This window comes from Pezoporus occidentalis, unplaced genomic scaffold, assembly GCF_034315485.1.
Source record: "Pezoporus occidentalis ecotype Australia unplaced genomic scaffold, CSIRO_AGI_Poc_V1 ctg2, whole genome shotgun sequence".
NCBI classification, from domain to species: domain Eukaryota; kingdom Metazoa; phylum Chordata; class Aves; order Psittaciformes; family Psittacidae; genus Pezoporus; species Pezoporus occidentalis.
In genome coordinates this window covers 19,808,740-19,834,569 of record NW_026913855.1, presented here as the reverse complement: position 1 = coordinate 19,834,569, position 25,830 = coordinate 19,808,740, and the positions used below count along the sequence as shown (strand labels likewise).

The following is a 25,830-nucleotide window of genomic DNA, read 5'->3' as shown; positions in this document are numbered from 1 at the left end:
GTGGAAACCTCTGTTATATGAGGAGTCTGACAGCAACAAAGAATTCACATCTGAGACCTGATTTCCACCAGCTTCATCCCCTGGGGAAGTAATCCTAACTCAAAAACTCAAACAGCCATCTAGCTACCTCTATTCATGAAAGAGAGCAGTACTGATATTACAAATTGTCGAACATGGATACAAAACACAGACCCACTTATGTTATTCTTTAGGCTAACTTTTCTAAAAATCTGTCTGAAAAACATAGGAATCTAAGAAATAAAATATATATACACAATTAGCATCAAGTCATATCAGATTATTTGAAGATATTTCAGCTAAAAGACAAAGTAAAAATAAAGATATCTAATAAGAATTCAGTTTTATCAAAATAAGCTTGAGTCTCTGAGATTCTGCTTCTATAATGCAGAGTTAACAGTATCCTAAAAAAACTCAACATTCCTAAAGGTGTGGGAAGTGGAAGGAGAGCCCACGCCATTGCCTCATTTCTTCCATAGCACCACACTTGCATAAAAAGAAGCCAAAACAGTTTTAGGCTGAACTTTGTAAACTACCCATTTATAACTCAAACTGCTTCTTTTTCTGACTGAAGATACATGATACTGCAGTGCTGAAGACTACATTACATAGTGTAAATACTGAAGTTGGAAAATAGTACTTTACCACAGAAGCAACTTACAAGGTGTGCTGGATTCTAAGATTAGTTCAAACTTTTTGTTTTACTCTTTATAGATTTATAGTAACAAGTTATAGTTAAACTGTTTTATTGCAGAGAAGATAAAATAAAATTACATGTAGAACATAAACCCATGCAAAAACTAATGTGTTTTACAAAGTACTTAAAGTGCCAACTATAAATTAAACCATAAGTCAGTCAAAACTGCAGCATCCAGGAAGAAACAACTACAGATGCAAGTGTTCACTCTTTAGTCAAAAAACAATTACGGCCATATGCTTGAAGTTCAGGGGATTTTTTTCTTTTTGAGTTTCATCCTCCCCCCCTCCAGTTTATTTTGTTTTTAAAGAAGTGCAACACCAATATAACTACCTAACCTGTTGCATTTTCAATGTTAAAAATCACATTCCACCATTCCACATGTAGCATAAACATATATATAAAGCAATTGATAGCAGAATTCTGGGAAGATTTTACTCAATTTGCTCTTTACTCACCTTAAGTTATAATGAATATTCACATAGTAGGTACACAACTATTTCAAATTGTTCATAACCGTTTTTCAATATTGATTATGGAAAGCCTACTGTAACAACATGATAAACTTCTAAGATAAGTAGTTTTATTTTCTAGATAGCAATCTGACAGAACTTTTTACAGGAAAGTTTTAATTATGACATTCCAAGAAAGGTGACTGAAGTAGACTTGATGGAATTTACTTTCAAAATTGTTACTCTTCACACATTTCTGATGTAGGGATGCACCCTCTTCACCTTCCCCATCTCTATCTTGACAAAGAGATAGATTTATACTAACTCTGGTCCTTCAAGATTTACTATTCATATACATTCAAATCAAGACAGAGAGGTACCCTGTGCAGATGCATTTCTGGCTTGTACTGTTCTTTGACAACCACACCTGTACCATACCCTTCAACTAACAGTACTACAGGGAAGGGAGGCCACACAGTGTATTATGACCTCACAAACAGAATCCAGGAATTGAAGAATTAACAGGGAGGAACACATGCTACAGTGCAGATATTCAAAATACGCAATTTAAGAACTTGTTTTTTAGGCTGAGAAAGTTGGACCTGTTCAGCCTGGAGAAGAGAAGGCTGTGTGGAGACCTCATAGCAGCCTTCCAGTATCTGAAGGGAGCCTGTAGAGATGCTGGGGAGGGACTCTGCATTAGGGACGGTAGTCATAGGACAAGGGGTAACAGGTTAAAACTTAAACAGGGAAAGTTTAGATTGGATATAAGGAGGAAGTTCTTTCCTGTTAGAGTGGTGAGGCACTGGAATGGGTTGCCCAGGGAGGTTGTGAATGCTCCATCCCTGGCGCTGTTCAAGACCAGGTTGGACGAGGCCTTGGGTGATACGGTAGAGTGTGAGGTGTCCCTGCCCATGGCAGGGGGGTTTGAACTAGATGATCTTAAGGTGCTTTCCAACCCTAACTATTCTATGATTGTTCTGCTGCAAGCTAGGCAACTGTCTCATCTTATTCTTGTTCATTTATTCCAGCAGTGACAATGAATCTGATGTAAACTGCTGTGAGGATCCTAGCTAAGGACAGCAAGCTAGCTCTCACCAGACAGTTTTTGATGCTCCTTCAAGAGCAAACACTGAACAATGATACATATTGAGTTCCCTAGTAAAGACTAGGAAAATTTTGGATCAAGACACACTGACCTTCCACTGCTTACACATTGCATGCAAGCAGCCTAGTTTAAAAGTAACTCTTCTATGGGTGCAGAAGTCCTCCTACTTTTCTAGGAGCTGTGATTTCAGCTGAAACAGTTTTACGGTCAGCAAGAAAAGACAATTACGAGTAGACCCAACACCCAAAATTATCAATCCTGTTATAATCATGCCAGATCCAAGAAATTTGAGTTGTCAGTTGTTCTAATAAAACACAGTACTGTGGGAGGGAATGAAGAGAATAGCCCATGTATCCTGAACAAGAGTGGTTAACTAAGACATAGATGATGTACAGATCATTAGGAAACTTTGTCAGTCCAGACCAGTTACAGATGATCTAGTGCATCTAATCAGCATTTGGAAGTCATTAGAAAGACACAGTAAACATATACAGTAATTTCTTTTAGCAAATATATAGCTCTAGTAGGGTTCTGTAGGCTATCAGAAATATTTTGTGTTCTTTGCAAATGATCTCTGCAAATTTAGACTTTTATCTGAAATATATGATAGAATTCCAGTGCCACAGTGCAATATCAAGTGCCAGTAATACAGGGTTTACCAATACCACAGCTATTAGCTTTTTGAAATTTAGTGCTCTCTGACAAATATCAGACAGTTCTTCAGGATCTGAAGAGAAATGGTAATATAAAGCAGAGAAACTCATTGGAGTTATATAGGGGGCATCCAATAGTTATTTCTAAACTTTAATCAAAACAGCTGCAATTTATAGGGTTCCTATAAAGGAGATACTTGTTTCTCAAAGATTAAGAATACGCCCCACCACCATATGAAGAGAAGCAGAAGTAAAAAGAAGTACTTTTCTCTCACTCAAGATATTTGTGGGGTTTTCTGACTGATCAAAAAGGCAGTATTATTTCTAAGTGAAAAAAACAAAACAAAACAAAAAACAAAAACCCAAACCCAACAATTCAGTTATTTCAGGGTTTCATATCATTGCAATAGACCTTTTTAAAAAATATTTTAATTTCACATAGTAGTAGTTTATGATTTCAGTTCTTTTCAGTTTAATAACTGAAATACAATCAGTGACATTTAAATGTGTTGCAAGATAATGATTTACAACTAATCACTTAAAATACTTTCAGGTCACTTAAAACAAACCAATCTTTTCAATATAAAGTAGTCTTACTACTTGTTTTACCTAAACATTTTGTAACAACAATTTACAAAAATCTTCTCTTTGGAGGAACGTATCTATAATCTCCTGTTTTACAGTCCAAGCATACTATATTTCTCACATGTGCACTCTCTCCCATTAATCTGATGAAGGCAGATTTCCTTCCATCAGTCTACTGATCACTTGAAACTGACCACAATGCACAACCTAAAATTTTACTGCAACCACAAACTTATGAACTAACCTGAATTATCAAAACATACCAGTTTTTTCCGATGTTCTGAGAAACACCATGTCAGATGGGATCCGTTGGTTCTGAAGAGAAAGGAAAAAAAGGTATATTTTTCATAAGTAGGAAAAAAACCCCAGTGAATTCCAATCAAACGTCCAGTAAAATCTATCACCAAAAGGTCACACTTGGATTGAAACTCAATTAAAATAGGATTGCTCACAGTACTTCACATTCAGCATTTGCAATTCAGAAATCGATATTTTCAAAAAATATACAATAAGCAAACAACAGCTAATCCTTTCAGATGCTCTTTATAAGCGAATCATAAATACCTAAAGAACTACAACAGATTTACATTTTCTTGACTGAAAGCAGTAGTTTAAGAATATCTAACTGAAGTATTTCAAAAATAGTTTCAGCAAAACTCTGACACTCAGCATATATAATAGAAAAAAATTAAATTTAACACATCTGCTTTGGCACTCAAGTTGCAAACATGTAGCAAGTATTCTCCTCTCTCCCAAAACACACAAACACATAAGAAAGAGTAACTCAGAGAACAGCATTTTCCTATTCCACATTTATAAACAGTTCCTTTACAAAGACAAAAATGAATTAATTTTTCTTCTATCTAATGCATAGAGCCACATGCACAGTTAGATGCATGTGCACACCTGTTCTGCCATTTCCTTTTCAAGCACACAACTATCTGTATCAAATCACATTTTCATTTGTTGACCACAGAAAGGCCAATCTAAACTTTCACAGATTAAACAAAATGAACAGCGCTGCCATCCCACACACATGCAATCTGCAATACAACTACCCAAATCCTTAGCTCTCCCACTACTTGTTTACAAGGCATCTACGAACATCAGTTGCACATTGCCAACATAGGGTTTAAGAATGAAAAACTGGGGGAAGTAAAAATAACATGTCAAAACCTGAAAGAGATACAGGACTGGAAAGGAAAACAAGCGACAGACAAAACTGACAGGGACCAGGGTGAACAATGGACAAAGCAACGAGGAAAAAATACTGTACTGAACACCAGTTTGTTCAATCACTTCTGTCCAGTACGTGCTGTACTGCTTGATACTGAAGCTAAACACAAAGATTTCTTTGCATTTCATTTACAGACTACCTTTAACCAATTAAGAAATCTCAGTGAATAGTACTGTTTTATTAGTTTCACGCTAAAAAACATTTCTTAATATTCATTTCAGACTAATTGTTAAGAGGATATAACCCAGAAATATTTTTCACATACAAAGTGCCTCCAGTAAGAATCACAGAGTAATAGAACAGTTAGGGCTGGAGAGGATCATCTAGTTCCAATCCCCTGCCATGGGCAGGTACGCCTCACACTAGACCATGTCTCCCAAGGCTCTGTCCAACCTGGCCTTGAACACTGCCAGGGATGGAACATTTACCACTTCTTTGAGCAGCCTGTTCTAGTGCCTCACCATCTCATGGTAAAGAACTTCTTCCTTGTATCTAACCTGAATTTCCCCTGTTTAAGTTTAAACCCATTCCCCCTTGTCCTATCACTACAGTCCCTAATGAAGAGTCCCTCCCCAGCATCCCTACAGGCTCCCTTCAGATACTGGAAGGCTTCTATGAGGTCTCCACAAGCCTTCTCTTCTCCATCTGAACAGCCCCAACTTTCTCAGCCTGTCTTCATATGGGAAGTGCTTCTGGCTCTCATTGTCCTCATGGCCCTTCTTCTGGACTAGCTCCAATAGCTCCATGTCCTTAGAGGACACCAGAACTGTACACAGTACTCCAAGTGTGATCTCCAGGTTTTCCTGTTATACTTGATTGATAATGCCTTGAAAGCCACTGCATATCTAAGGCTCATCTTTTATTTTTTAAGAGCTCAACTGTCAGAATGGAAAAGAAAAACATAGCTGACAAGGCCCCCAACACGGCATACACAAACCTCAGCTTTCAGACTTAAAAACCTACTGAATTTACTCAACATAGAAAATTAAGAAGCATGAGCATTTCAAAACTCCACAATTACTCTGTATTTCACACTTCATTAATAATCAAACTGCAAAATTAATACAGCAATAACAATTCAATTGTGGCAATTTTGCACATAAACTACCAGCTACAGAAAAGCAATTAATTATTTTATACAGAAGAAACAGCAATGATGATAGGTTGAGGCTAACCTGAAAACTTCAAGGCATTCAGCAATGGAACATCTCACATACTGAATGCAGCATTCAGAATCTCATCTTTAAATTTTGTAATGGTAATCCTAATCACAACACTTTTGTTCACTGCATCAAAGTGGAAGACACAAATTCTATGGATTATTAAAAAGACGTAAATATTAAAGAAAAACATAATGGGTTCAAAATTATCTTTACATTAAATTCTAATGCATTCAGCATGTAGCAGCTCTTGAATGTACTTATCCCAACAGGAATCTAGGCAATAACTCTGACCACAGCATCAGCAAACACATTCAAAAAAACTTCCCAGAAGGATCAACAAACACAGGGTATTTTTGTTCATTTGGGTCAAGCCAAGACTCCATCTCAACATTTAAGGACACAACACTGCTATGAACTGAAAGGAACCCAGCATTCTCAAACCGATCTGACTGGAAACCAGACATAGTTTCACATTTTTAACCCTCCTCCTTTTGCCTTTTTTAAGGCAGCACTTCCCCTTCACCACTGCATGTCAAAAGAAAAAAAAAAACTGAACTAAAATTTTTTAAGTACATACAGTAGTTCTCTCCAATAAAAATAGCTCAAAATACATCTGTTAAGATAAAGAAACACTGCTTTGTATGACAGTGTGTGACCTTCAAAATACCATGCCTATCAATAAAAATCAGTTTCTCTGATTTTTTTTCAGAAAAAAAATTCACATTGTCTTACTCATAGTATAGAATAAATGTGTATTTACATCAGGCAATACCACTTAAGAAGCTGATGCATTTTCCCGCTGCACTTTTAACACTTTCCTCAGTTCTCAAGAAGCCACACTTAGATAGCAGTGTTATTTCTGACCACAAAACATCCTGGATACCGTAAGCAAAGTTTTCCACTACTCCAGAGAGACCTCCCCAAGATAAGCACGCAGCCACAACAGTACCATTTGGAATAGTGCAGTCTGAACACATCCCTCAGAGTCAACTGCCAGATTCTGTGCTATGCAGACTTAGCTTTCAAAATAGGATGGTATCAACTCTGTAAATGTCTCTGAGAAGCAGGTAACTCTTGCCACTCCCTATAACAAACTCTCAAAGGCACTGATTCAGAAGCAGACTGGAAGCAATTGCAGTTCTATTGATGGGAAGTTCAGCGTAGAGAGGCCATGAATGGCAACAGAGCTGGTACTATCTCAAGCAAACAAGATGCTTTGAAAACAAGCAAGTTTGGAAGCAGTGGAAAAAAGAGATGCATGCTCTGGTTTACCTAAAAATCCTATGCAGGTAGCAAAAAAACCCTCCTCATACCTAAAATGTTGCATTATCATGCATGATACTTCTTGATATGAAGCAATAAAAACACAGAGTTAAAAATTCATGTGCTTGTCCTTATGTCAACAGTATTCACCTTGAAAAGGCTGCTCACCTGCAAGTGCAGCTAGAACAGCATTTTGCAAAATCTTGACCTAGAATGTAATTAAACATGCAGTGAAATTTATTATCCATCATGAGCCCAGACTCAACCAGGACTATCTCATATTCAGATTTGGAAAAAAAAATGCAGTAAAAACTGCATTTTTACTGCAAAAAGTTTGCAAAAACTTTACTGCAAAAGTCTGCAAAAACTGCAAACTTTAATAGATATTATTACGCACCTATTAGATGAGGAAAAAAGCAAAAGAGGAAAGGGGAAATGCAACTTCAAAATTAAATACATCTTTCCTTAAATGACAATAACAATTAAACAGATATCCAGTCTTCCTATAGATTAGCTATATATTTTTGCAGCTTCCCTGCCAGCTCTGACATAAATCCATTACACAAGTTTCAGGTTACTGGCTTCATGCCTACAAACTTTTAGTTACTTGTAAACAGCATGTAAACACTTGATCAACACTCAAAAACTTTGCAAAAAAACTAAGTCAAATGATCTAATACTGAACTGAACAGAAATTCTAATACAAATAAGGCATAAGGTTTTTACAAATCATCAACTGCCATGGAGAATGCATGTTTCACAATCAGTACATGAAACGTTCACCTGGTACTGAAGTGCAGGATCCTACACCTGGGTCAGAGAAATCCCAGGCACAGCTACAGGTTGGGAAAAGAAGAGATTGAGAGCACCCCTGCGGAGAAGGACTTGGGGGTGTTGGTTGATGAGAAAATGAACATGAGCTGGCTTCAGTGTGTGCTTGCACACCAGAAAGCCAACTGTATCCTGGGCTGCCTCAAAACAAGCATAACCAGCAGGTAGACTTGTGAGACCTCACCTGGAGTACTGTGTGCAGTTCTGGTGTCCTCAACATAAAAAGGACATGGAACTGTTGGAACAAGTCCAGAGAAGGGCCACGAGGATGATCAGCGCACTGGAGCACCTCCCATATGAAGACAGGCTGAGGAAGTTGGGGCTGTTCAGGCTGGAGAAGACAAGGCTGTGTGGAGACCTCATAGCAGCCTTCCAGTACCTGAAGGGGGCCTATAGGGATGCTGGGGAGGGACTGTAGTGACAGGACATGGATCCCTTCATTAGGGACTGTAGTGAAAGGACAAGGGGTAACAGGTTAAAACTTAAACAGGGGAAGTTTAGACTGGATATAAGGAGGAAATTCTTTCCTGTTAGGGTGGTGAGGCACTGGAATGGGTTGCCCAGGGAGGCTGTGAATGCTCCATCCCAGGCAGTGTTCAAGGCCAGGTGAGACAAAGCCTTGGGTGAGATGATTTAGTGTGAGGTGTCCCTGCCCATGGCGGGGGGGTTGGAACTAGATGATCTAAAGGTCCTTTCCAACCCTAACTATTCTATGATTCTATACTTGCTATCCAAGATTCAAATCTTTATGGCCAACAAAACTGGGCAGAATCATAGTATATCTCAAGTTGGAAGGGATCCATAAGGATCATTGAGTCCAACTCCCTGCTTCTTGCAGGGCTACCTAAAACTAAAACATGATTAGGAGAATCATCCAAATGTTCCTGAACTGACAGGCTTGGTGTCATGACCTCTTCCTTGGGGAGGCTATTTCAGTGACCCACCACCCTGTCAGCAAAGAACCTTTTCCGAAGGTCCAATATGAACTTCCCCTGACAGGATTTCATTCTCCTTCCTCGTGTCCTATCACTTTTCACCAGAGAGAGATCAGCACCTCCCACTCCACTGCCCTCCTTGAGGAAGTTGTAGACTGTGATCAAGTTAGTCATGTGATCATTTTCACATTTCAATAGAAACAAACACATCTTGAAATAATATAACAGAAAAAAAAGCATCTTTATGTCTTTTTAATGTGTTCTCTCTGCCTGTTTTTCTTTCCCATAAGATGAAGCTTTTCTGCACTAACATCTGAATGTATCCTTCCATGTAGGGAAGGCTATAGGCTGTCTTGTATTTACTTTCTCCATCTGAAAAAAAAATAAACCAAAACAAACCAAACCACCAAAAAACAAACAAAAAACCCCACAAAAACAACAACAACAACAACAAAAAAAAAAAAAAAACCAACCACAAAACACTAAACCAAACAAAAAAAACCCACAACAGTATAAGATCTACAGGACATCTTGGTTTTCATCAGGTTTTCCATATTTTGGAAGTGGGCAGGAAGATACTGCAGGAGTACTAGATACCAAAAAAAAAACCCAAACAGTCACTATTACTACTGACACTGGAGAGCAAAGATCCCCCTGCAAAGACGTACCTTGTCACTAGAAGAGTGACTACACAGAAGCAGATGGCAAATATGCTACAAAAATCTTTAACACCTCATTATGGAGAAAATTAAGTTCTGTTGTACATTGCCACAGACAAACAGCAGCAATATGTCAATCACGTTAGCCCTCTCATGTCATATTTATCAAAGTAGAACAAGTTACAATGACAACACATGCAACTTCAAGCATTCAGAAACCCATGGAGAAGCTACGTAATCTCATTTACCATGAAGAAGAAGCTAGAAATGTTTATTGATATATATTGAAATTTGGACATATAGGTCATGAAAATGACTTGAATACATTGTTTTGCTTAAGTCTAGGTAGAATTAGAGTCCCAGAAAAAGAAGGCTTACATTTCTCTCAGCGTTTGTCTATGCTGCAGACTTACAAATACATTCCTAGAGATACAAATACAGCAAGACAGTGGCCAACAAAAGCTAAGCACTTCCCCTGCTTATGGGTTCTCATGGCTAACTCCATAACCTCCAGGAATACCAGCCAGACTGGAAAACAAGAAAGCCCACAAACATACCTATACTTCCCTGCAACACAGGCTACAGTATTCACTTGAAAAATACTATTTTGAATAAGTTTCAAATTACATTTACATTTTTATCATGTTATTATCATGAAAGTGTTATTTACATGAGTTTCTCCGGCTCCCTATTCAGTCTTCCAATTCCCCATAGCTACAAATGCTCAGAATTTGGCATTTACTGTCCTTTCTTCTCCATTCACACAATGAACCATGTACTTCCAGCACAGGGCAACTAAGATGATTAAGGGAGTGGAGCATCTCCCTTAAGAGGAAAGACTGAGGGAGCTGGGTCTCTATAGTTTGGAGAAGAGGAGACTGAGGGGTGACCTTATTAGTGTATATAAATATATAAAGGGGGAGTGTCACGAGGATGGAGCCAGGCTCTACTCAGTGGCAAACAATGATAGGACAAGGGGTAATGGGTACAAACTGGAACACAAGAGGTTCCACTTAAACGTGAGAAGAAACTTCTTCTCAGTGAGAGTGACAGAACACTGGAACAGGCTGCCCAGGGAGGTTGTGGAGTCTCCTTCCCTGGACACATTCCTGTGTAACATTATCTAGGTGTTCCTGCTCTGGCAGGGGGATTGGACTAGGTGATCTTTTGAGGTCCCTTCCAATCTCTATCATACTGTGATACTGTGATACTTTTCTCATTGACTAAAATATTCCTGCTTACTTCTGACTTATAAATGGATGAGGCACTTTCTAGTTGTCTTCTTGTATCTGCATGCTGTGCAATACTGCATTCTAGGATTAACTGCAATCCTTACAAATACTGGATTAATTTAACTTTACACCTCCTGTTAAGAAAAAAACAATTGTGTCACTTTACAACTCAAAAAAAGCTCTCAAAATTTTAAGGTAAAGCATTACTTTTCCACATGTTTTAAAACACTGTATTATGTACTGTTATTATGAAATGTTATTAAGTAATTGTGTTATTAATTATAAACCATGCTATTAAGTTTTATGTCCTCCTCGCATCTCCAAAATGTATTCTGAACTCTCAATAAACTACAATGCCTAAATAACAATATGTGAACTCATTAACCCATCCATTCAACTGTCTTATTTAGGAACACTATGCACACCTGTTCTCCCACTGAAAACTAAACCTATCTTAATTCAAGCCAAGAAGAACATCTATGAAGTAGCATGTCTATTCAAGGCAGAGGACCAGTTTTGAGCTAACCTATACCTGTCTTTTAGATTCTAAAACCACGCAATATTTTCTTCTATTCAGGCCACTTCCAGCTCTAGTACTGGTGCATTACAAAATTTTCAGTTGAAACAATAAATATATTACTTCAAACTAAAGTTTTAAGCCCAATGCAGTCACTTAGAGCTGCTCTGAAATCAATCAAACCTATTAAAAAGAGACAATAATCAGAACATATTCCAAGGTTTAAACATAAAAAAGCCTTTCACTTAAGTTGTTAGTATTTGTGATGCAGTCACTTGTTAACATATGGATCTTCAGCTCAAATGAGTCATTAATTTCACTGAAGAAATGCTGTTGATGCATCTTCCAGTCAAATACAATGTTAACTTGTCCATCTGCCGTTAGAGTAAGCAATTGAACATTTCACTCCTGACTGGTTCTTTGGCTTAAGTCATACTCTAAAATTGAAAACTGCTTGTTCCAACAAAACACACTTCTCAACAGAATCAGAAAACATTTAATTGCATTAGTTTGAAGGCACCCTAGCTACACCAAAAGTTAAAAAAGAAGCCCTGCTGGGACAGAAGGGAGCTTGGAGCTGAAATACAACATTCAAAGAATTATATGCATCTTACTGAGATACCCAAGTAAAATCTTCATCAAAAGAACTCTACTCACTATTTCCGTAAATCCTTAAGCATACCTTTTTTCCATTAGGAAACTTTAGATAGTTACAACATATGATCTATAAACTGCTGTAAATAATGCTGAAATAGATGCTAATGACCTACCTCACGCAAGACAGATTGATCCCCAAAGTAATTCCAGTTTTCCAAATTCTAGTATAATTCAACAGAAAGACAATCTCAGTAAATTTAATGGAAGGCAGTTTACCTTCATAGCCACTACAGTCTTCCCTACAGTCTAAAATACTTGATTCCAGGTTTAGAGATTAAGAAGTTCCTAAAAGGTTTCCTAATAAAAATCAAACATCTAAGTCTCCTAAATTTGAAATACGTACAAGCGAGCAGCTGCAAGCTGACTCTACCTGCATTCTAAGATAGCAAGGTGTAAGGCATAACAGATGTAAAGGCCAGACATATTAGTGCTAATCTTGGCTACACTAATACATGCTGCTCAGACAGGCCCCCAAAAATACCAGGTACAGATAGACAAAAGAAAGTGGAAAAAAGATAAGACATAATACAAAGTATATATACCAAGCGAGACCAAAATAAGTATAATGAGACTTGGATATATTGTTTCTTTCTTTGGACTATAGAAAAAACAGAAAGCAAACAGAAGATGAATTTCTTATATATGGTCGAAAAAAAGAAAATAATCTCTATCCACTAACAACTTATAAGTTATCCAAATTCTCCAAGTAAAAGGAGAGGTGTTAACAAAGAAGAAAGCACAAAATGCATCGAGAGGGCATATGTGTTGAAGGATTTTCTTTTATCAGAACTAATTTACTTGACTAAATAGGATTAAAACCACCAAGAAGTTTAGAAAAATCTAGTGACTGACTAGGTTCCACAAAGGATTATTCTGCCAAGCTGCAACTTGCTGTACAATACTTCAAGAAAAGCTGTAGATACAAGCTTCAACTTGATATGCTTCCTTCCAGCTTCTCATTGGATTAACTCTCCAATACAAAGTGTGATGGGAATCACTTGCTGGCACCCAGAAAGTGAGTAACCTTTCCAGAAAAGTAAAAACAGTTTCCTCTGACAAGAAAATTAAGTTGACTTTCAGGTCACAATAATTTTAGTAGCCCAGAAAGCCATCTGAAATAACCAATGCTGTCCTTAGTAAATACTAACACAGAGGGAAAAGGAGTTCACAGCTCTCATTCACCATTTGCAATCAAACTGGAAAGCTTTTTCTCCTTTTCACAAATATATAAACTTTTGTATTAATTAGATATATTATATCCATAATTATATGATGTACTTATCCTTGAAGGCTTCAGACATAGAAAAGCACCGATTTGAGCATGAGAAGGAAGGAATCACTAATCAAGACAGCTTAGAACATTCAGCACAGCAAAAGCCAGAGAATTCAGCAACTGTATTCTCTTCACTACACAAATTTAAGCATATAGTAACTCATAAAATATGCTTATATTCAATTAGGTTTCATATTAACAAAAAAAGACTTCCTTGAAGATCATCAAATAAGACTTTAACTGAAATACTAGCTAGTTAGTACTTCACAGATAAGAACCTCAATATACTTCAGAAGAGAATTAGCATATTAATAATCTTTAGTCTCTAAAATATATTTAAAAAAGTATCAACCTTTTCCACTATGATGAGGTCTCCAACTTGTATGTCTGAACTCTTAACTTGCACTTTACCTTAAAAAAAAGAAGAAATGTAATCAGCTTAGGCAGACATTAATAAAGAGTCACAAGAATATAAATCCCAGAACTCAAGTTATACTTAAAGACGTTATTGTTTTGTGAAAATATTACAAATTATACAAAATAATAGATTTTATCTGTTTGAATAATTCACTGGTTTAAAAAAAAGTCTAATTTTGTAATCTGTTAGCTGTTGCAGAAGTATTAGAGAAAAAAAAACATATGGAAGATGCTCAAGTCTTATCTATATCAGTAACAGAGTTGTAAAATTGGAACGTCTTTCACATCCTACTAGCCGACATTTCTACTTTTTACAAGTCAAGAGTTGTTAGGCTTACAGTCACAGAGAATTCTCACACACGTTAGTCACAGCTCAGTTACCAACAGGTAGCTTTGCTTGGCTGCTAAAGTTACAGTGTAATTGGTAACTGTGTGAAACTTATTGGCAATTCAGTGAAAAGAGGTAAGTTTCTCTAAACTCAGAAGAAATGCCTGAAGATTTCATTTTAGATAAAGCAAAATATAAGCTGAAATAGAGGATTTTAATTGTCTAGAGCTGCCCATTCAGTAACTGTTCTAAACAACTCATTCAAAAATATACACAGCACATGTACCAATTTAATTTCTGTATGTTCTACAGGATATTAATACTTGTAAGACTGTTAAGTTTTAACATTCTCGTGTGATGGACTGAAAAAATGAGACAGAGAGGTTAAACCCAAAATGAGTTATTATTTACGTTATCAGAATTCAGGAGTTCTAGTCCCAAGGGTTCTTGTGACAAATCCAGAAAGAGGTGCTTCTCTGAGGTAAAAACAAAGAAAATGACCAAAAATCCACCCACAAACCCTTGTAGACATGACAAGTCATGACATAAGGATATCTTCTACCAAGATACAACAGACGATAAATTAGGAACCTGTTAACTCAGGATACAAACCCATGCATATTTACACAACCTGATGAGCTGAAATACACACCTATACAAAATATCGTTTCCCATCAGAAACATTATCATGATTCTAAGCAGCACGTATCTGATCAGCAGGTATCAGATGACAAGTATGTCAAAATATGGTGAGGCGTATTAAAGTTCTAAATAAAAGTCAGACTGAACAAATTAGAAGACCTATAAAAGCACAGGATAAGCAGCTATTTGTTTGGAATTTAATTAAAAGTATTATTAAAGTAGATTTGTTAATGTGCATTATATCATCTATCTCAGTGTTATACTGACTATAAACCAAAAGCTAAGCTAGGTTCCAAATCTATGAGACCTCATAACTCTCAATGAAGAGAGATCAGGTAGTTAACCTCAAAAAATTCCTTATATGTGCATTTACACAAAGGTAGTAGGATTTATGTTATAAGCAATTATTTTCAGTACTTGCTCTTTAAAACTGCATTTCATGCAATAATATCAGTTGCTTTATGTTTAATTCAGTCAATAATAAATGTATTCCTGTAGCTAATTTTTAATACAGTTTCCATTACATTAGCAGTTCCAAAAATGTGCTGTGTCAGAAGAGAAACAGAACTTTTGTCTGCAAAGCTGTTTCTGAAAGCCACTCTTTGTTATTGATAATCATCTTTTATGCCAGTTCAATTTTTCGGTTGCCAAAAACACCTCCCTCCCTACCCTCAAACACTGAAGAAATTCTATCTTCAATCTGACTCCTAAGACCGCCGTAACACATTTGTGAAGGTGAAGGGAGGAGCACAAGACCAAGATACCAAAAGCTGTAGCAAGAAATATACCATTTCTCTACAGGAGTTTCAAGATACCCACGGACATTAAGTTAGTAAGAACCTGTCAACAGTTTTTTTTTGTTGTTTTGTTTGTTTTTTTTTTTTAAATCTAAAGTAACTAAAATTAAAGCTCAATCACTGAAAGAACGGTCTGATACCAGATCAACATCCTCAGCCTGCTTAACTGCAGGACCCTGTGAATTCTCCTTATAAATTCTCAAGTTTTGACTGGAAGTGAATAGTATATACCAGAAAAACATAGTAATGCTTACTCTGCTTTCTAAGTTTGTTAGCTTTATCAAAAGGATAGCATTCCCTATTTTGTTTTCAATTCCTATGCTAGTAATTTTCATCAGTTTATAAGTGTGATAACCATGTAAATTAACTGATTATAGTAATAACAGCCACAAAAATCCTGGTTCCAGCTGGATTGCCTCTAATCTATGCCACCTATGCAGTCATATATGACAAAATAATTTTGAGATACTAATCAAATGCAACTACCAGCAATTTTATCAACTGAATTTTCCACAATTGTGTTCTCACAGTATTATACAGTAAAGATCAAAAGACACTAAGCCTTAGGAAACAAGAAAAGGTTTAACACTCATCTGGAACATGATGAAGGGCAGACAAAAATGCAAAGACTCCTGGTGCCAAGTATACCTACAGGAACTCACACTGCAGCTTTGCTTCTCAGTCTAGCAATCCTGGGATTTCATATCATAAATTGAAAAGTTTCCTTATCAAACTGTTTTCCAGGTGGCTTAGTACAACCCTACAGAAAACCATCTCTATTACACACTAACGGGTCTTTTTAGAGCACCCTGTATATCTTTGCACTTAAGGAAGTGGCCTGTGACATACAAGACAATTATTCTACAGTGAATCTGAATGGCAGGATATATTCTGTTAAAAACTAAATGGTAAAATGTGGCAGTAATTCAAAAAGTGGGTTAAAATTTTGAAAAGTCAACCAATAACACTTTCTTTTAGACTAGCAAAAATGAGATTCATTAGATGCCATCTCAAAGAACATTAAAATAATGCAATACTACATCTTAGTGAAGACGCATTTAGAGAAAAAAAAAGACACTGAATGTTATTCACTGCATAAATTATTTTTGCAAACTATTTTTTCTCTGAAAACATCTCCATAGCAAAACACTCCTCACCATCTGTGTAATTACCAATAAAAAGTCCAAAGCTGTCAGAAGTGCCTACGCATCCAGACTTTATAGTCCACCAAGGCGCAAGGCTTTTGCCTAAAGCAGCATACAGAATTATGCAGAACTGGAACACTGAAAAGTGTCTGTAGTAATTCATTTTACTCCCAACATAAAGCCTTACGAAATGAACTGCAGTAATTAGAAAAACTAGATCTCATATGCTCTAACAACTATTTCATACAACAATGAAAGAAAGAAAATGTGGATATATATCAGAAATCACTTTTCATTAACTTTTATTACTAATTTTTATTCTTTGTTACTTTTTATTAATTAGCAATCAATAATTTATTATTTTTATTAATAAGTGTCTGATTGCAAGCCACTCCTAAAAGAATAGTGACTTTAAGAGTAGCATTTTCAAATTCTTTTTGATTTGCTATTACATCCATGGTACCTTTAGTACTGTCTGAAGTACTGTTTCCGGAATTGGTAACAGAGCTTGTCTCTAGTGCAGAAATACAAAACTCTTGAATGAAAGCAGTCAGGCATAGACCATATGAAAGTTTCACATGGTATCTATTAGCCCGAGTTGTCAGCATAAACAGAGTATACATCATATAATAGGGAGCTGGGTGCAGGGGGGGAGCTTAAAGCTACAGTGAGTCCAAGGTGAGGATGCTGATCTTTCAGGGCAAAGTGCTGTCCTTGGGTCCTTTTTTCAAACTCCATCTTAGACAGTGAAATGATGTTAAGTCTTTAATCACCAATATGAAGCTCTAGAGAGAGGACTCCCTAGTCCCTTCTGTGTGTACTATGTCCTCCTGGGTGAAATGGAAAGCCTTCAGTCTTTCTTATCCAGTCTCCTGGATGCTGAAAAACGTGGAACAGTTCACTTGACACTTCCTCTCTTCTGCCCTCTGTCTCAAATTCTATCTTACATTAAAATTTCAAGTTCTGTTTCTGCTGCTGCTTACTGTTTCCCTAAACAATCAAATTGATACAATTCTTTAAAAATTTATCTGTCCCAAATGGTCTCAATACCAGGAATGAAATCATCAGTTGGTTTGAAATACTGCAACCAATAAAGACTTAATGTGGTATCTTTAGATTCAAAAATAATGTTTTTTTTTAATGCAATGGCTTTTTAAAAAGCAGAGGACAACCTGTTCTTGAGGAGCTGAAATGTTATAAGAGGTTTCAATACAGATTACAAATAACTGGAGAAGAATAATATTACAATAATCAAGAAACTGACAAAAATCCTATTCTAAAGTTGCAGGTAATAGTTAAATCACTGAAAACTGACTGCCTCCTGCCAGAGACCATTTTGCAATTAAAAAAAAAAAATAAAATCAACTGAGAACAGAGCTGCTCCAACTGGATAAACAAATTCAAAAGTGTAAAAAAATAATAAAAACATTAAATCACTCTAGCTCTCCAAAACAGACTTCAACTCTCTGATTTTAAAGGAAAAATACTAGCCTGCACACTGTTATTTTCTTCTTATGTATAGCACTTACCGGTATCTTCTCAATTTCACACAGTTTTGGCATGTATTTTCAATTTCATTACATTCTTAATGGCACTCTTAAAGACGTAAGTTTTTCACATTTGAAGCCTGGATAGAATTATTTCATTAATCTCATCTCTCCTGACTAATTTTTTTCTTTGCTTTACAGGTTGCAAAGACAAAGAGTTCTGCAACGCTTCCAAAACTGTTAAACATCCTGAGATGAAGTGACAGATGCATACCTTTTCTGCAACTTGCATTTCTGACTATTATAGTTAGTTATTCTCTCCTTGATCTTTTTTCTTGAAAAATTCAGTAACACTGCATGGGTAAACCTAACTAGGGAAGGTTCAGGGCAGAACTGACAACTTAAAGAATGGAAAGGGGGAAAAAAAAGTTAAAATTGTTTTACAATTTTATTACTTTTGTTTTACTAATTGTTTTACAATTTGTTTACTAATTGTTTTACAACTTTATTTCCCAATTGGTTTCTGGCAGCTTAATGAAAAATGTAACAAACTGCTTATAAACTTGAGGTAACTCTTCTGCAGAACAGCAGTATTTTTCATAGGCACTTAACTGATCATACTTCAGTGCACAAGACAAGAAGCTGTGCCAGAAGTATAGTAGAGCCTTAGGAAAGAAAAACTAAAGACCTCCCAAATCTTCCTGCACAGGTTTCAAATTTTTTCCATCCCAGTTTCTGCTCTACAAAAAGATATGCAGGTGAACTGCTCTGAAGCAGAAAAGGACAATTAAAAGGACAGGATAATTTTAGTTCTACAGTCAAATACACCTCCTTTAGAACTTTAACTTTCATACTGCCTGAAAATTGTCTATTAGGGACTTCAAGACTTCGATATTCAAAAAAGGAAAGTAGATTTTGCAGCAAACACCTCAATAAAAAAGATTAAGACAGCAGAATGCATCATACACTTAGATTCAACACCATAATCTAAAGCTATAAAAGGGAAAAGAATCACATGAAAGACAGACAGGTATATTTAACTGACTTGCTCACAAAAAAAAAAAAATGCAATACATTTCCCGATTTGCACATTTCATCACCTGCCACAAAGGCCTGAAAGAGTAAAAACCATTCAAACTGCACATGTAGCAGGTGCACATTCTTGACAAATGCAGTTACACCTAGCAAATTCACCAAGGGATAACTGAGCTTTCCCATGGATCAAACAGTCTATGGACATTAAGCTGGCAGTTGCTGCCTAAGTATAATTAAATAACACTTAAAAACAAATTTCCCATTTTCCCTTGGTCTCCTTGCTCAGAGCAGCTCATTATTAGGGGGGGAAAAAAAAAAAACCAACAAAAAACCAAAAACCAAAAACAACATCCACCCTCCCCTTCCAAAACAAAACAAAACAAAAAAAAAAAAAAAAAAGACAACTTCTTGATTAGAACAAATACTTATTCAAGGTCTTGAATTACTAAAAAAAAATTCTAAGTCTTCAAGAGTCACTGACGTAAATCCACCATCTTCAAAAAACTGGTACTTCTTTCGCTACCAAAATGCAGGTCATAAGACAGCATTCATGTTTTGCCCATTTAGGGGTTCCTGAGGCTAAGAATGACCCCACAGAAAATCAATACTGCTAGGTAGTCAAAGACTTCCTGATTTTAACCTATTGCAACACTGTATAAAAAGATTTTAAGTTACAAATCAACTTACCATGCTATCGTCACACAAGTAATTAATCACAATTCAAATCCCAGTAGCTTCTCTTGCTATGAATACATTCAATTCCCTTTAGTAAACAAACAATTTTGCAAAACAATTCACTAGAAATTATTAAATTCTCATTTTTATCTTCCATAAATGGTACAATTAAACCAAGGGTAACACTGAACCTTGCTAACATTAAGTTTTCCTACTGCACAATTTGAGCAAAGTTACACTGCTTAACCTCTCTATGTCAGTTTCTCCATCTTTGAGATGGGAAAAATACCTATTCCATGGAAAAGACTGTAAAATCTACACAAGTCATAAAATCACTAGGGAAAAGAAAGATGCTAGAGTAGTAGAAAGTGCAGTTCCACTCTGAAAAGTGACTCTTAAGAGTGGCATCGATTTTCAGGTTTTTAATTAAATCAGTATCAAGTTTGTTCATTCACAAGTAACAAAGCCTTCTTTCTCCAAACCATTAGCCTGTAGGTTAGTATAGTAAACCTGAGTTTTTTCCACTTGAAAAGTACTGCCAATATTAAAAATTAGGTGTATTATAATGGAAGTTATTTATAAAAATAGTTTACAGAAGTGTGGTATTTGACTTTATTAATTTGCAAAAATAACTAAATCCTTCTCAAAACCTGTAAAAAACTTGGCCTGATTTTATGATGAATTTTATTATTTTTATGATGATTATTTTTATCATGATTTTAATTATTTTATCACAGCAGAAGGTACCATTTTTTGCCTCAAAAAGATGCCTTTCAGTTTCAGAATGCCTTATATGAAAGAACCCTGTGTTATGAAAAAGGTGCAATTTGTCATCTGTTCATTACTTTATATATGTTTGTGGCAATGCTTAGTACAGCTTAATTTTGAGGGGGACTGCAATACCGTTTTCATTCTTAGAATAGGCCACAGCTCAGAATGTTAGCTCATCAATCACACCACCATAAAAATGGGATTCAGAGTTCACTGTAAGCAGAGATCTTGTATCTTTACTTCTATAGGGTAGGATTGTACTATCTGTTTCAAAGATGAGTGTTAAATAGCCTACCATAACAGATTTTAAAAAACTGAATAAACCAACTAGTGGTTTAAATTAAAAATTTGAAAGAAAAGCCATTAAAAGTCCATTTCTTTATGGACTGTATTAAAGACTGTAAAGATCATAGAATCATAGACTAGAATCATAGAAGAGTTAGGGTTGGAGAGGACCTCAAGATCATCAAGTGCCATGAAATTTACGTTGGGAATGGTAAAGAGAATTTATACTTGACACAATGTATGCCATATACTCTCTATGCTTCAGACACAATCTCACATTCCATAACAGCTTCCCATTTTCTAGGACTTTTTTGCCAAGGAAAATCCTTAACATATACTTCCTAGGATATTGTAGAAAAATAACTTTTGAGTGTAATAGCAAGGTCATGTTGTTTTTTAAGGTTATTCATTAGACGTGATAATAGAAAGATGCCAAAAAATAACGAATAATCTATGTAGCATTCTGTTCTGAATCTAAACAGCAAAATATGCTAAACAACATGAAACTGGAGGGGCGCACAGTTTTTCTCTTATGCTCACATTTACAATTTACAATATCCTACCAAATTTGATCGTCATTTCACAGCTGAAGTGCTTCATTTCCTTGAAAGTTTGTGAAAAACTTAAAAGTTTTGATGCTAAAAAAAGGCGTAACTGACCTCTCCTTTTATTACTTTCTGGAAAGGAAAATAGTTGTTCCTACTGCATGATTATATAGATTTCAAATTATATGCAAAATTACAATCAATATTTTTGGTACTGAAGTTGACTCACAATACATCACCCTTTTCTTAAACACAAATACACCCACCAAGTTTGAAAGGCTCTAGTGAATTTTAATTAGATTGTATTTCTTAGTTACTGATCCCTTATTTCCTATTTACACTTGATACGTAGCTGACAATGTTGCTGAGTTACTTTCAGGTATCAATTTCAGAGGAGAACTGCACTTTGATGTAATGGTACTCAACAGCAGAATGCTTAAAAAATATATCTATAATGATATACATACACCTTTCCTTTATTAAAAAAAAAAGGATTTACAACACTTCATAAACGGGTCACGTTTAACAGCCGTATTTTTCTGAGGGAAATCAGGCACTTTAGCTCAGTATCAGTTTCATTCTGAATAGTGCAGCTCGAGACTCCTGGTTATTTTTTGGAACTGAAAGTCTTAAATGTATATATAAGATGAAATATTTAAGCATTTATACAAATGGTTTTGCTAACCTCGTACTGTCAGCTTGCTATATAGCTGTGAGTTCATTTCCTTGTCTCTCTTGTAACGTCGAAATTCATCAACAGCTTCCCGTACCACTGTGACTGTCAAAACAAATCCCTGTTAAAGATATAATTATGCAATTCAGAGTTCTCGAAATTGCTAGAATAGAAATACACAAGTAGAAACAATACACAGAGTAAGAACATGCACTTAGAATTAATTTTTTTTTTCTTAATTTGGATTTTGGTGTTTTCTTCAATCTGTTAAACTTGAAATACAGTTATAATTAAAGTAACTCATAGAACTTATATTAGAAGTTATAATTAGAATAACTACATCCCCAAAGATGCATAATTTAGATACAATTTGAAATGTAAAATTTAAAATGCTTTGGATGAACTAAAGACAGCTTTTATAGCTCAATAAACATATATCTTCCACAAATTTTCAGCCTTTACCAAAAACATTTAAGTCTTCAATTCTAACATTAAGGTCACTGCCCTATTCCTAACAGACAGAAATTAAAAGGTAAACTGATGGCTACTTTAAGTAATTTTGTCATCTTAAATATACTTATTCACCAGTAGATCACAAATATTCACAAAGAAAAAGGAGGCTTGCTTGCAAGAACTAAGTATCTAAATGTTTTGGCTGCTACTTTCATTGCTGCCACTGTAGCTTCTGCTGGATGAGCAGTGTGCTACATGCAGTTAATACGGTCTCTGGCCTCAAAAGATGGTAAGCTAAAAATACAGAACAGTTCAGGGATAAGCACCTAAGAGTTTCCCCTTTCCCTTCCTACACCTCTCTTCAGATACGGTCTTCTGACTTCTTAAATGCAAGTGCTCATTCTTTCTCCAACAGTGAAGGGAAGTCAAATTTTCAACAATAAAGGTATATTATAAGTAAGACGGCTAAAAATTCAAATATTCACAATTCCTCCAACAGATAAGATTCTAGAATACCATCTAGCTTCAGAAATCCACCTATACATTCTTTCTACAGGAGATAATTTCTATCATTACACTTTTCTTGCAGAAGTCCAATAGATTGCCAACCTTCCGCTAAACTCTTAAGAGCAAGAAAGAAGTGAAGGTGTAAAGTACTCCTAAAAAAGTTTTGACTAAAATTCGTATTTTCAATAGCAAGGGCTATTTTGCAGTTCCAGCCCATAATTCCAAAGCTTACTCTCTTGAAACCTTAAACGCCTCCAATTTGTTCAGGTTTACATTAGCTACAACAATTACATAAGATCTACATAGAACACTTACATAAAATGTACATAGAACAAAAAAAGTACCTTTGCAAAATGCATTAATTTTCACTCTTAGGGCATAACTGAATGAGCAGGAGGGTTTTGCCCATTTCTGGCAGCAGCATTTTCACAAGCCTTGGAAGAACAGGTATTTTAGCAGCATCAAAAAAAGGACTCCTGAAGCACCTTCAAACATACCTGCCATTTGCACATGATTAGCCTCCAGGTAAAAAAAGATTAATTGGGTATTGGGTAAGGCTCAGTATGCATGATAAAAATATAAAACATTTATCTCATTAACTAGACAGTAATCTAAGCCCAGAATGCACGGTGTTAATTGCAAGAATTTCCTGTAGTGGTCACCACATCTTGCCTGGCAGCCCAGTACAGCTGACTGTGACTCACTACATTTCCCTTTTCCTCATTTGCTCAAAGGAACTTGATACTCCTCCAAAGGGAAACTGACATTGTGCAGCCAATCTTACAAAAAAAAAAACACCCTGTCATCTTTACCTGTAAGCAGTTAAGCATCTTTATCATACAGCCTACAAACTTGTATGCTTTACAGCCTTTGTATGTTGGACTCAAAATGAGAAGTCCATTCCCTACTGTGCAAACAGCAAACCAGTAAAATAAAGTCCTGTTTAAGAACTCCAGCACTTGATGTAAGCATATTATGCTGTTTGTTGTAAAAACTGTTGAAGTGAAAACCAAGCACAACAGAAAACTCCAACACAAACAAATCAACCCCCAAACAAAACAAACAAAAAAAACAAACAAACAACTGTGTCACCAAACAGAAAATGAAAAAAAAACACAACAAAAACCAAGCCCCCTACCCCCCCCCCAAAAAAAAAAAAAACACCACAACAAACCACTCTCGATTATTATGAAAATTTATCAGCAGTTAGATGCTCTTCAAAGAAAACCAAACTTATCTGTTAAGCAAAGACAGCCCAACTGGTCCAAGTTAAATATTTCATATTTTTATCATACGTATTGAGCCTTACACAATACCCAATTAATCTCTTTATCTGGAGGTTAATCATTAGTAAAAAAAGCTATTCAAGAAACAAGTGAGTTGTTTAGCAAAAAAGCACTAGCACTTAACAAGATGTTGTATTTTCAAGCTGTATGTGAAAACTCGGAAAAATAATTCAAAATGTCCTTGAATAAGATAAATACATCTGTATAGAACTGATTATTTGCAAACTACAGTATTATCTCCCTTCTTTGTGCGGGGATAAGACAGGCTGAAATGCTAAGTGATTTTTATCCTTACTACCCCACTAGTGTATAGAGCTGTACACAAAACTTGATTGTGAAGAGACCAGCTTCCAAACACAGCTGACTTCCAGCTTTTCTTACTGTGTCAGTAACAAAGACCTTTGCAAATATCCATTTCAAATCCCACTGTTGAACAAGCTTTCTGCCTTGGAAGTGTTATTTTGTTGCACCAGAAGCCAAAAGTTGCCTGGAAACAGAGGTGTGAAGAACCTCCAGGACAGTCTCTCCATTTATCCATACTTAAAAGGACACATGTTGCAACAATTAAAACAATGAAATCAATCCAGAATATTTACTCTATTGACTTGTTAAAGAATGACCTTTACTCAAGCAGTCAGCATGTCACTGTCCCGTTTGAATACCACTGAGAATAAATGTTACTGGAAAATACCTTTTTTAAATAAATTTAGAAAATAAAGCATTTGTTCTTCCTGCCTTGCTTTTAAACCTGGTGTGGAGAAGCCAGAAGGAAGATTAAAGAGAAGGTAATGATCCGGTTACAAACAAGAAAAGAATTCCAAATCATGGGAATATAGCTGGCAGACTACCAAAAGGGCCTCTTCCAAAGAGAATACAATTTTCAAACCTTAGGAAACCTGAGTCGGAAGCAACTGGTTTGAACAGTTTCCCAAGAAAATACTGCAGAGGGCTCAATAATAAGACACACTGAAAGGAAATCACTGCGACTGGCAGGGCAATTGATTAGGAAAAAAACATGTTTAATAAATACTTTATTTTCAAGATGCAATTTTCTCCTGCTTTACCCGTGGCTTAAATATTTTATCTCAGTTTTTGTGAAAAAAGGACATGATCAAAACTGATACAGAAGAAATGCAAAAACATTATGCTTTCAATTCTATTCTAGCCTGAAAACATAAAGAAGCAAGCAAATAACAAGAAACTTAAAGAAAAGTAACACACAAATTACCTATGTTAGTAAATATGGTTCTCTATTAGCTGGATGGTATTTGGTTTGTTTCTTTAAACCTCTCAAGTGACCAGCAGCCAGAAAGGAGCACTGCACACTCAGACTTAGCCAGTCAACAAAAATCGGTACCCAGCCTGTGGGGCAGGAGCATGGCAGGCAGGTGGAAGGGAGAGCTATCAACAACAGCTTCTGGAGTATGTGCTGTAAAATACCATAATTTCAAGGAAGGATTTTACTTCTGTTACATACTTTAATCACTATAGTTTACCAGTTGTA

General features: G+C 35.9%; 1 protein-coding gene across 6 annotated transcripts in view; it reads right to left on the bottom strand.

Annotated features, from left to right (window-relative positions):
- The window catches only part of ATP9B (ATPase phospholipid transporting 9B (putative)), a 168,778-nt gene that overhangs the window by 115,541 nt on the left and 27,407 nt on the right, over positions 1-25,830 (bottom strand). For 5 of the 6 annotated variants that reach the window (XM_062618066.1, XM_062618062.1, XM_062618063.1 and 2 more), the window contains 3 exons: positions 22,093-22,201; positions 13,633-13,691; positions 3,777-3,828 (listed from right to left, as the gene is read on the bottom strand). In XM_062618066.1, the coding sequence (XP_062474050.1) occupies positions 3,777-3,828; positions 13,633-13,691; positions 22,093-22,201 (220 nt within the window). Of the gene's footprint in view, positions 1-3,776; positions 3,829-13,632; positions 13,692-22,092; positions 22,202-25,554; positions 25,756-25,830 lie in introns of all 6 variants that reach the window. The other variant, XM_062618067.1, reaches the window with a different exon arrangement.